Below are 13081 nucleotides of genomic sequence, written 5' to 3'. Positions count from 1 at the left end.
TTTTAATTGGATTGTTTGTCTTTTTGTTATTGAGGTGTTGGAGTGTTCTATAAATTCTAGAGATAAGTCCCTTGTCAGATATGTTATTACCAAATATTTGTTCCCAATCTGTAGGTTCTCTTTTGACTCTTTTGGAGAAGTCTAGGAAAGCAGTTTTTAATTCTGAAAATTGGTACAGTAGTTAGGATTTATCTGCCTTCCTAAACAAATGTACCTCAGATAAACCAACTAGTTGAGAGAAATTTCTCTCTATAGAAATACTCAAACTAATAAATGAAAAGGAATGATAGAATTAAAGTATCACTGTTTTATAAATCTCTACTGAAATATTTATCTTCAGCAGTACTCATCAAAGGCTTCTAACATCATAAAAAGAGAAATGCCAGATATAATGTGTCTCCTGAGGACAGTATAAAATACTGTAAAGTATTCTTACCAAAACTTTGACTTGGAATATAATCCAGTCTTTAGATCTACTACCAATTTATAGGAAAAACAGGGAACTGAAGAATATGTTAAATAACACCATGGGGGTGCAGTCAGCAAAATTTTCAGAATGTGGAAAACTACAAAGGACAAAAGGCATGGTTTATTCAACAAATAAGTGGGAGAAAATACAAGAGAGGGAGGAGAAACCTATAGATCAAAAGATTTGAAGAAACATTACAACCAAATGCAATGAATGGACTTTGGATCCTGAGTTTGAACAGACTTTAAAAGACCATTTATAAGATAATTGGGAAAATTTAAATATAAATGGATATTTGATATTAAAAATTACTATTAAAATTCTAGTTGTGATGTAAAAAAAAAAAAAAAAACCTACTGCTGTAAGGAAAGTGAATTTGCTCTGTAAATCTTCACCCAAATCACAATAAAAAAAAAAAAAAAAAGGAAGGAAATACACATTTCTCATTTGCAGCTCCCAAGATTCTTCAGATATTTCCTATGAGATCTACTGAGGATTTGCAACTTATGAATAATGGAACTATAAAATTCGTAGAAAGTTCCTATGGAAAATATCAAACCATTATTCCCCAAAGTGTGCTTTAGAGATAGCTAGTCCTGAGAGATGTTCTTGAAAACAAACAAACAAACAAAAAAAGATGCTTGGAAAAAGAATAAAGTTGGGAAATGCTACACACCATAGCGTCCGATTGGACATAATCAAATTTACCTTCACATATTAAAGACTTAAAGAAGTACTTGAAGTCTTTAATAGTACTTCTTGAAGTCTTTAATAAGTTTTTAAAATTAAAAAAAATTTTTAACCCTTGCTCAAATAATTTCTTTTAGAAGGATCAGCACAAGGCTGGTTTCTGTGAGGCAGAGGTTAAAGATGTCATAAATGTCCAACTTTTCCAAACTGTTGTATACTCCATTATCTCTAACATCAACTATTCCTGCTCCCCTCAGTACTCTCTTATCTTAGGGTTCTGTAATTCATTGTAATGTCTCACAGAACTCACAAACCACCAAGGAAATGACTTACACAGTTGGGGAGGCTGGCAAGTCCCAAATTTGTGGGTCAGTCATTGGTCAAAGGATTCATCTCACTCATGTGGTTGCAGGGGCTGACGATCCCAAATCAGCAGGCTAGACAATAGGGTGCTGGCTCACAAGGCTGGAGCAGCTGATAAATCAGTTCAGATGACAGGCCACTGGCTCAGGTCACAAGAACCAGAGGTCAGATGATGACAGAACAAATGCAGGATCCAGAGCAAGAAAGTTGATTTTGCCAGAGCATTAATATATATTGGATGCAGACCATACCCTCAAGGAAGCTAAGGGTTGTGGCTTGAGAGGCTCAAGATACATCCCACCCTAATCCTGCCTCATTAACATAATGGACAATTCACTCCCAAATGGAACCATAACCACAGATATAGAGACTAGGGTATACAATATACTTCACAAAATGAAGGACTATGGCTAGAAGGCCATTTAAATAAGTAATTCACTGCACTGCACCCTAATATAAGTGATCCTAAGGGAACAGCTTAATATTTGGATGGCCTAGGTGGGTCGCCTTTGGAATGAAAGAACAGCGTGTGATGTTAAACTGGTGATACCGAACTGGAGAATCTATAATAGTGAAGCCATCTAATAAAAGAAGAGGAAGAATCTTAGAGACTTTTCAGCAGAAATGTTGGAGTGCATCTACATTCCTTAAGGGAAAAAAAAAAAAAAATGACTACTCTTGAAGTTTGGAAACCAAAGCCACTCTTACTTCAACCCCAATCTGAGGAGCAGGAGATGGAATGGAAACTGAGGAGCCATCTAAATCTTGAAGTTGAAGTCATCTCTGGAGTCCAGTCCATAAAGCATCACATCATTTCAGAGTCCATGGAAGAAAGCACTTGCATCAGAGAGCCCAGGAGTTCTTCAGCTAGGGAAGATTCTTATTGAAAAAGGAGTAGAAGTTGAAGCTCTGAGAATATTAGTTCCCAAAGCTGCTATAACCCATGATATCCCCAACAAAAATGTAAAGGTTAAGTCTCTGGGACATCATAAAGAAGAATCTCTTGGTCAGTCAGAGGGAGTTGTAGAACCTAGGAAAGAACTATCTGAGGTAAAGAATGTACTAGAAAAGCTCAAGAACTCTGAAAGGAGGTTGTTATGTTATGTGCCTTCAAGTCAGACCCAACTCATAGTGACCTCTCCTTGGGTTTCTGAGGCAGTATCACTACAGAAGTAGATTGCCCAACCTTCTTTCAAAGGAGTGGCTGGTGGGTTTGAACTGCTAGCCTTCTGATTAGCAGTCAAGTGCCTTAGGAAGTACACTACCAGAGCTCCTTGAAAAGAGGTTACTACAGGTCTTTCAAACCAGCTCAAGTACAGACAGGTAAATTGTGAGTTAAAGTTGCTGGTGGCTTCTGTTGGGGATGATCTTCAGTATCACTTTGAATGTCTAGCCTGTGAAGAAAAAAAAAAAACAGCTTATTTTAGAAAATGAACCCCTAGGTCGAAGCACAGCTCAGCTTTCTGAACAGGTAGAACACATGTCAATACAGTGTGATGTGTGGCGAAGTAAATTCCTCACAAGCAGGGTTATGGCAGATGAATTAACCAATTCCAGAGCAGTTTTACAGCAACAAAGCCATGATGCACAGAGTGCTATACAGGATCTCCTGAGTGAAAGAGAACAGTTTCGTCAGGAAATGTTAGCTACACAGAAATTATTAGAGGAGCTTTTTGTCTCCTTGCAGTGGGGAAGAAAGCAAACTTACTACCCTAATGCACGACCCCACAGCACAGCAGAACTAGCATTAACAAATTATAAGCTGGCAAAAGCAGTGAATTCTCATCTTCTTGGAAATGCTGGCACTAACGGTCAAAAAAAGGTTCCATCAACAGTTGAATTTTGCAGCACCCCAGCTGAAAAAATGGCTGAAACAATCCTACACCTTTTGGATCCAGTTGCCTGTGCAGAAAACTCACCTGATAGTCCATTTTCTGAGTCTTCACCAACTACCTTATTTAATACAAAGAAAAACATTGGACGATTTCATCCCTATACTAGATAGGAAAATAAAACTTTCAATTGCTGCAATCACTGCCAGGGAGAACTTATTGCCCTTTAACAATCAGTATGTTACAGCCATGTTACATGTACTTACTCATTATCCAAGAGTCATTATTATTTGAGAGCTAGGGTTCTTACAATGCTAGAAGGTAATATCACTTTCTATTTAAATAACATCTCCTAAGAGACATTTGATGTATTGGATTCCAGATTATCCTTTATTAATAAATATCTCAGGGTAAGAAAAGAATAAAATTGTGAAACTATATTTACACTAGAAAATACTTTTCAGGAGATAGCCTATACTTTTCCTAAGGGTCTCTGAAAGATAAAAATTCTGTATCTCTCTCTTAGGGCCTTAGTTATTCATCTTCCTGGGTATTTTATATGAACTGGTGCACTACAACAGCAGAGATGGGTACATCTAACACAGATTGGATGGTTTGTGAAGTCTAAAATATTTACTAACTGGCCCTTTGCAGAAAAAGTTTTCTGACCCCTACTATAAATTAATAATAGCTGGATGGGATTGCTTTCCCTTTCTGTTGATTTTGTGTGAGCTACATAAAGAGACTTACAGAAATACTAGGGGTCAAGGAACTAATTTTAAAAATAAATGCTATATATTGGGGAAAATATTTTAGGGCCAAATTAGCAAGTACATCAGCAAACCTACTTTTGTTGGTTTTGTGCAGGGATTTCTGTATCGTGAATGGATGCAAACTGACATGAAGCACATTTTAACTAGTGAGGTTATTTTGGCAAATGCAATACCCAGAAGGCATATCCAACTTGATTTTTATAAAATATGGTGAAGAGAGAATTAGAATGCTATATAAACTCAAAGAAAAAATGCAGTCCATCAATTAGTATATATTATATAATATATATTATTGTATATTTAGGATGAACCATCATAAAGTGCCCTCTTACAGTCTTTTAAAATATCACCAGAATACCAGAATAATTCCTCCAAATCATTAATTAGTTACTGAAGTGCCTATCGGTAAACAAATCTTCAAAAGACCAATGTGGTCAAATAACAATATATTTTAACGCTTTTTTTTTTTTTTTTTTTGGCTGATTCATCTGGGTGATATTTATAGTTTCAAGTAGCAATAAATTTTTCTACCTTCAAAAAAAAAAGAGTTATCTCTAAGGAAAAAGAAGATCAGTCTTACAGCTCATTTAAGAGGCTTTTCTTATTAGAGAGGAACCTCTGACATTTTATCATTAGTATAGGTGAATTGTACCAAATGGAAATGAACTTCAAATGGGGCAAGTGAAATAAGGCAATGTTTTAACATCTCTACTCAACTACTTTTTTCCACTGTACTGTCAGACCAATTTATCATCAAAATATTATAAGATTTTTTTACTCTATTTATTTTAGCATGGTAAGATAGTTTTGATTCACATGTCTTTCTAATTTCCCACAGTTATTTAAGTTTTGTAATATATTAAACTGGGAGAATAAAATACTTTAGAACTATCAAGCAAAATAAAATGTCTGGATAAGTTAATATTAATATTACTGACTTTTTTATTTAACAGATCCCAAATCATATATGCTGAGTATTCGAGATGAAAAAGAGAATGACTTTGTTCTTGAGCAACTTCTGCACTTCAATTACATGGCTTCATGGGTATTGTTAGGTATAACTTATGAAAGTAAGTTGTAAATCTTTTGATTTTCTCTATACTCATGCTTCAGTATAATCTATTAAGCTATGAAATATAGTTCTGGTATAAAAGATACTATTGATGTGTTTATCAATATGCTAAAATGTAATTCTTTACTTAGTACAACTTATAAATATTAAGACAGTTATTATTATTATTATTGTGATTTGAGTGAAAGTTTACAGAGCAAATTGGTTTTCCATTCAACAATCCATACACATTCTGTTTTGTGACACTTACCAGAGCCCATACACTGAAACAACATTCTTCCCACTTCCTCCCTGAGTCCACCCCTTCACTTCATTCTTTCTTCACATCCCCTCCCACCTTCCTAGCTCTACCCCTGAGTAAATGCTGTCCTCTTGATCTCTTATGCTTGATTGTTCTAATGAGTGAGTGCATACCCTCCTGATATTACCATTCAGCTTATAGTTCTGTTTATAGTTACTGTTTGGCTGCCAGTTAAGTCACAGGGATTAAGTTCAGTTCCTAGCTTGAAGAATAAGGGCCATAGTCCGGGGACTCCACCAGTCTTTATCAGACCAGTAAGCCTTGTTTTTTTGTGTCTTCACTCTGCCATTAACATACCTTTACTACGAAAATTAGATTCCAGCAGTGGAAAATAATTTCCTTTCTCTATTCTCCCGCCTAGCAACTCAGCACTAACTAAAAATGACAACACTCCCATATAAATCTCCAATATTTACTTTATATCTCTACTAAGTATGTGAGGGGAGCTCTGGTAGCATAGTGGCTAAGGCACTTGACTGCTAACCAGACGGCTGGCGGTTCAAACCCACCAGCCACTCCTCGGAAGGAAGGTTGGGCAATCCTACTTCCGTAGTGATACTGCCTCGGAAACCCAAGGAGGGGTCGCTATGAGTCGGGTCCGACTCGACGGCACATAACAACAAACAAGTATGTGAGATGAGCAAGAACAGAATTGCACTTCTACTAATGTTATACCTTTGGATGTATAGCATTGGCTTGGGGTATACATATGATACACATGTATTCATTAGAAAAATGTGACACATGGTGTGGTAATGGGATATAATATTTGCAATCTGAACTAAATCCAAGAGATGATTGCCATAACATTAAAAAGATAAAGATTCTATTAATAGAGTCAGGGGAAGGGATCACCAATGTAGAAAGACACTCAGTGTCCTTAAAAAAAATTATAGAAGTTTTGAACTCAGGAAAAGGAAAATGAATCTGTGGGCGTAAGTAATAAAAGCATACATTTACCCAAATAGGGCTTAATAAGGGGTCTTAATGATAGCCAGAGTACTTAACAGCACTTTAGCAGCTAAAACAATATGGTTCAAGTGTGTTATACATAATTTTAATTCAAGGATAAAATTTGGACTATCTAGAGCAATGCTCTACATCTCTTATGTATCCCTCCTTAAAATATTACAAATTTCAAAAAATCACAATTCACTTTTTTTTTAATTGAGAGAAACTTCACTTAACATAAAATTTACATTTTACCCATTTTAAAGTGTACAACTCACTATTTTTAGTATATTCCTAATCTTCCACAACCATCACCACTGTCTTAATTCCAGAAACAACCAAAGAAAATGTATCATACCATTAGTAGTCTCTTTCATTCCCCTCATGCCCTACCCTCAGCCCCTGGAAATCGCTAATCTACATTCTGTCTCTATGGAATTACCTATTCTGGACATTTCATATAAGTGGAATCATACACTCTGTGGTCTTTCATAACTTCTTTCATTTAGCATAATATTCTCAAGGATCATCCATATTATAGCATGAATCGGTACATCATTTTTTATGGCTGAATAATACTTCATTGTTGTGGATAAACAACGTTTTGTTATCCTTCTGTTGATGGACATTTGGATTTTTTCTACTTTTTGATTATTATGAATATTAGGACTGTGGATATTCATGTATAAGTGTTTTGTGTTGAATTGCATTTTCATTTCCTTTGAGTATATATCTAGGAGTGGGACTGCTAGATCATATGGTAACTCTCTGCTTAACCTTTCAAAGAACTGACCAACTGTTTTCTAAAGTGGCTATACCAGTTCTTCTTCCTCTAGCAATGCATGAGGGGGCTAATTTCTTACAACCACACTAACACTTATTATTATCTTTTTTATTATAACCTACTTAGTGATTATGAAATGGTATCTCATTGAGGCTTTCATTGTATTTCCCTGATGGTTAATTATTTTGAGTATCTTTTCATGTACTCATTGACCATTTGTGTATCATCTTTGTAGAAATATCTATTTTCATCTTTTGTCCATTTTTAAATTATTTGTTTTCTTATTGATGAGTTGCATGAGTTCGTTATATATTCTGGATATAAGTTCCTTGTCAGATATATAATTTGCAAAAATTTTATCTTATCAAAATCTTGATAGTATTTGCAACACAAAAGTTACTAATTTTGATGAAGCTCAATGTATGTATTTTTTCATTTTGTTGCTTCTGCATACTGAAGAAGGCTTTGCCTAATCCAAGGTCATAAAGATTTAATTCTATGTTTTTTGTAAGAGTTTTATAGTTTTAACTCTTATATTTAGGTCTATGATCAGTTTTCAGCTAATTTCTGTGTATAGTTGAACCAAGGGGCTAAACTTCATTCTTTTGCATGTGGATACCCAGTTGTCCCACCACCATTTGTTGGAAAGACTACTTTTCCTCACTGAATGTTTTTGACATCCTTATCAAAAAATCTGACCAAAAATAAACAAAGAAAATTAATTGACTACAAATATGCACAATTTTACACAGTTTAGGTCCAGAGAAGAGATTTCTACTACTAGTTTTCTAATATATCAATGATTTCTTATAAAACAGTTATGTTCACTTCTATTACAATTAAACATGTTAGTATATGTAAGATAAATGAATACTAGATTTTAAAAATAACAAAATAAGTTATTGCAGGGTGATAGGATTAAAGGTAAATTTCAATTTTTGTGTTTATGATATTCATTTTCTAGGTTAAAAATAAGCATGATTTACTGTTAACCTCATAACTGTAATTCAGGTCATGATTTAATCTCTAATCATAGTAAAAACGTTTCTTTTCCAGATAATTCTCTCATGTGGTCTGATAAGACAATGCTGTCATATACAAACTGGAGAGCAGGAAGACCAACTATAAAAAATGACAAGTTTTTTGCTGGTTTGAATACTGATGGCCTCTGGGATTTTCAAACTTTTAATCTGATTAAAGAAAGACTTTTTTTTCACCAGCACAGCATTATTGCTTGTAAAATTGAAATGGGTAAGAGTGCTAATATAGGATTTCCACTCCAGGGAAAGAGAATATAACTTTTCCCCCATCCTTGCTTAGTAAGCATCTTTTTCTTAGTAGCTTCACTAGTGGGAATCACGCAGTTTCCTTTCTTAGTGATTTTCCATATTCAGTCCCATGTGGGGTGCTATGGAGGAAGAATATGACATCGTCCCTGGTGTCCTGGTCTGTGACCTCAAGGAGTAAAATACAGTTGGGGAGACAGCTTAGATTCTTTATCATTGTTTCATGTAGGTTAATCTTAGGTTATTTGGTACAGACTTAAATTTGAGGGGAAACCAAAAGAGATCTATGAGAAAAGAAATAACTGAAAAATGCCTTAAGGAAGTGGTAAAATTTTGTCCTTGAAGTATGGATAGGATTTTTATAAAGAAGAAAGTGTGTGTGGGTAGAGTTTTGACATTCCAGGTGAAAAAAATGAATGAATTTTTCCCAACCTTACCTAATTCCATAAATAAGTCTATTTTTTAATACTTGTTGATTTAAAATTTTTTACAACTTACTATTTTTATTAGTGCCATTCTGCTTTAAGCCCTCTGCTAACACAAAGCCTATGTCAGTTCCATCCTGGCTGACTTCTCTCTTCATGCCTGCCAGAATAACTTCCTGAAGCACCATTTTCATCAACAGTGTCCATGGACTCCCTGTTATCACTCATCAATTATCAATTAGGAGCTCTGGTGGCATAGTGCCTGAGGCATTTGACTGCTAACCAGAAGGCTAGGTTCAAACCCACCAGCCACTCCTTGAAAGAAAGACTGGCCAATCTACTTCTGTAGAGATACTGCCTTGGAAACCCAAGGAAGGGTTGCTGTGAGTTGGATCCGACTCAACGGCAGAGAGTGCAAATTATCAATTGAGTCCATATAACTTTTGAGACTTTGTGAAAACCAGTCACTCTTCTGAAATTCAAGGCCTTCTCCAAGCCCCTCTTTTCTCTCTAATCTTGCTCAGTAAGTATCTTATTCTCAGTTTGGCTGAGCTCTTAATTATCCTATATACAGTGTATGCCCGTACTCATACATTTGCACTTATTTTTGTTTTGTTTTCTTCCTGCAAAGAAACTTTCCACTTTATTTCTTTTTAATCCTACTCTCACCTAGCCCTCCAGGTCTACTCAGGCTTCCTTACTTCTCTGATTTAGATGAATCACTGTCTAGTCATTATAATATATACCATAATATATAAGGATTTTTGTCCTTATTTCAGGTGTTGTAGTTTTCTATTCACACTAATGTGTGAGCCCCTTCAAAGAAAGTCTATATATTTTTTAAATCAACAAGCCAACTGTAATTATTTAAGAGGCTATTATTATATATCTTGTGGTAATAAGAAAAATAAAGTATGGTTTTTAACTTCCCTTATTAATAAGAAACCTAGTTTTATTTAACTTTTGAAATGATTGCATGTCCAGTCTTGCCCAAAATATATATTTTAAATGATTTAAGTGTAGTGATTAATAACTTTTATTTAAACATTATAGTTGACTACAAGGAAGAATATAATACTACTCTGCCACAATTTATTTCATATGAAGATGGTATTTATAATGTTATTCAAAAAAAGGTAACATGGTATGAAGCATTAAACATGTGTTCTCAAAGTGGAGGTCATTTGGCAAGTGTTCATGACCAAAAAGGCCAGCTCTTTCTAGAAGATATTGTAAAACGTGATGGATTTCCATTATGGGTTGGGCTGTCAAGTCATGATGTAAGTATACATTATACTGTTTTGTGTGTTAATTTATAACCCATATGGTCACATATCCTCAGTGTTTTTTCTTTTTTAATATATATGCTTGTTTAAAATAGGAGCAGAAACTAAGGGTCATAAATCATGGATTTATTTTTGTTCTTTTTTGCCTTATTTTGTTTTCCAGAAATTTTTCAAACCTGTTACTTTGAAGGTTGGAAATATTAGCATAAAATATGAATTGAGATATTATATCAGATTACGTCTTGGCACTTGATTTATGTAGCATTGGTCTATCTTACCTTTTCACAGCATCAAACCAAAACCAAACTCAATGCCATCGAGTCAATTCCAACTCATAGCAACCTCCTATGGGTTTTGGAGGCAGTAAATCTTTATGGAAGTAGATTATACCATTTTCCTTCTGCAGAATGGCTGCTGGGTTTGAACTACTAACCTTCTGGTTAGCAGTCAAATGCCTTAGGCACTGTGCCACCAGAGCTCTTTTCAGAGCATGGAACCTATAAAAAAAAACATTGTAAAGTCCCTGGAGTAAATGGCCTGCAACTGCAGCTGCCTAGATATGGCCAGGCTATTTCAAGGACACAGTGGATTGATATCTCAACAACACCTCTGTAACCTATTGGGGGCAGACCATTTGGAAAGCTGGTAAAATGGTAATAGCATAGAATCAGAAAAACCTGAATTTCAATTATAATGGCAGGTCTTCCATTTACGCATTGGGTAACAATGAGTAAGTTATTTAACCATTGCAAGCTTATTTCCTCATCTGCAAAATTGGAGTGATAACTTACCTTAGGAAAGGCCTATAGTAAAAATTAATATATATATATATATATATATATATATATATATATATATATAATGTGTAATAAAATTATTAGCACATGTTAAGACTAATAAATATATATTTTCACATATATTTTCTTCCTACTTTTCCTTGAGCAATGAACACTATTTGAGATAATGTTTTGCTGGTAAACATGTCTTCTGTGTCACTATTTGAGTTTTATTGTTTAGTATATTTATGTGCCTATAATAATGTCAGGAGCTCTGGTAGCATAGTGCCTAAGATGCTTGACTGCTAACCAGAAGGCTGGTGATTCAAACCCACCAGCCACTCCTCGGAAGGAAGGTTGGGCAATCTACTTCCGTAGTGATAATGCCTCGGCAACCCAAGGAGGGGTCGCTATGAGTCGGGTCCGACTCGATGGCACATAACAACAACAGCAACATAATAATGACTGGTATACAAAAAATGTTACCTATTGGGAATAGTGTTATAGACCTAACATAATCATTAATAGAACAAAGTGGGGATAATAAAAGAAAGAAAGAAGTTGGGATTACAGATTTCAATGAAAAATCAGAACAGTCTTTCTTAAGAAATGTTTTCTTTCTTCAGCCCCCTGCTGCTTGATAAACTTTGTAATATGAAAAATAGAGCTAGAAATATATTCAAGATAATATGAAGGTTGGGATTGTAAAGCTGTAATTATGACAAATGAAAGCCATTTGTACATAATTTAATTTTAGGTATTATGTAAACTCATCCTTAAAAAAAATAAATGAACCTAGAGAAAGAGCATAAGAACTCTAGCTCTTTGTTTAATGTCCCACTTAAAATGTGTCAGAGCACATGTCCCAATTCATATATATCAAAGGTAAATCCCTGGTTTTACAAATAGGTCTAGACCTACGAGGATCTGCTCACTTGTAAGCAAAGAATTAACACTTCATTCCAATATGTCTTAAAGTATGTAAACTCTTCTTTATATTCTTTGTAAAGTCATACAGCTGGATTTAGGTCATCTCTATTCTTAAAACAGGGAAGTGAATCAAGTTTTGAATGGTCTGATGGAAGCACATTTGACTACATCCCATGGAAAGGCCAAAAATCTCCTGGAAATTGTGTTGTCTTGGATCCAAAAAGAATTTGGAAACATGAAAAATGCAACTCTACTAAGGATGGTGCTGTTTGTTATAAACCTACGAAATGTAAGACTTGATTTTGAATAAATGTACATTTACTAAAGTATAACATTTGCTTTATGTACATGATAAAATACTCAAATGTATTTTTATCCACAAGTCCTATATAAATAATTTTGATATTTTGTGAATAGAAAGAATTACAGTATATCCATTCAGGGAAATCGTTCTCAAAGACTTTCAATTGCTCTGTCACTGGTTAAGTTTTACTCTAAAATTTATGAACTCTCTTTTCAGTTACCACTGTTTTCAAAGGCTGAAATGCTTCTTTAAGAAAGGATTCCATAGCATGTAAGTTTAGGAAATACCTCATATGATTTACCATATTAAAGTCTCTGAGAGGTTCTATAATAAAGATGTCTGTTTAATTGTGGGTACCCAAGCATTTTCCAACCTAACATGATCCTTGAAATCCAAGGAAAGAGCATCATCCTTCAGGGGCTAGGCTTGGGGTAATCCTTGATGAGCGAAGTTTAAGCCTTAAGGATGAGACTCCAGACCATCCAGAGCTGCAGAGGTGTGCTGGGCAGGCAGAAAGCTTGTGGCCTCTGAAGTCTCTGGTCCTCTGTGCTCATCATTTCCTGCTCTAAACAATCCTCAAGAAAAGACATGGTGTTTGGAATTTGAACAGAGTCAGGCAGAAGCAAGTGTGAAAATATTCTCTAGGGAAACAAGTGAATACCAGAAGGTACTGGATGAATGGATAAGAGAAAGGAAAAATGTACAACAAAGAAAAGGGGAACCAAGTAACACAGATACAGAAGATAATCCTGGACCCCTGAGCCTTGAAGGGAAGGATATAGAAGTGGACTAAACTCCAACTAGCAGAAGAATTTGAATGAAAACACTGAAAAAGGAGA

The 13081-nt window shown here is 34.9% G+C and overlaps 1 protein-coding gene across 1 annotated transcript in view; it reads left to right on the top strand.

Moving 5' to 3' along the window:
• LY75 (lymphocyte antigen 75) overlaps positions 1–13081 on the top strand; it is a 166984-nt gene that overhangs the window by 126723 nt on the left and 27180 nt on the right. The window contains exons 28-31 of the mRNA XM_007941830.1: positions 5081–5197; positions 8292–8486; positions 10000–10226; positions 12059–12227. Coding sequence (XP_007940021.1) covers positions 5081–5197; positions 8292–8486; positions 10000–10226; positions 12059–12227 — 708 coding nt within the window. The remainder of the gene's footprint in view (positions 1–5080; positions 5198–8291; positions 8487–9999; positions 10227–12058; positions 12228–13081) is intronic.

This window comes from Orycteropus afer, unplaced genomic scaffold (genome assembly GCF_000298275.1).
Source record: "Orycteropus afer afer isolate SDZICR_OR568_19922 unplaced genomic scaffold, OryAfe1.0 scaffold00084, whole genome shotgun sequence".
NCBI classification, from domain to species: domain Eukaryota; kingdom Metazoa; phylum Chordata; class Mammalia; order Tubulidentata; family Orycteropodidae; genus Orycteropus; species Orycteropus afer.
The sequence above is the reverse complement of the archived record's forward strand: the minus strand, read 5'-3'. Positions and strand labels throughout refer to the sequence as shown.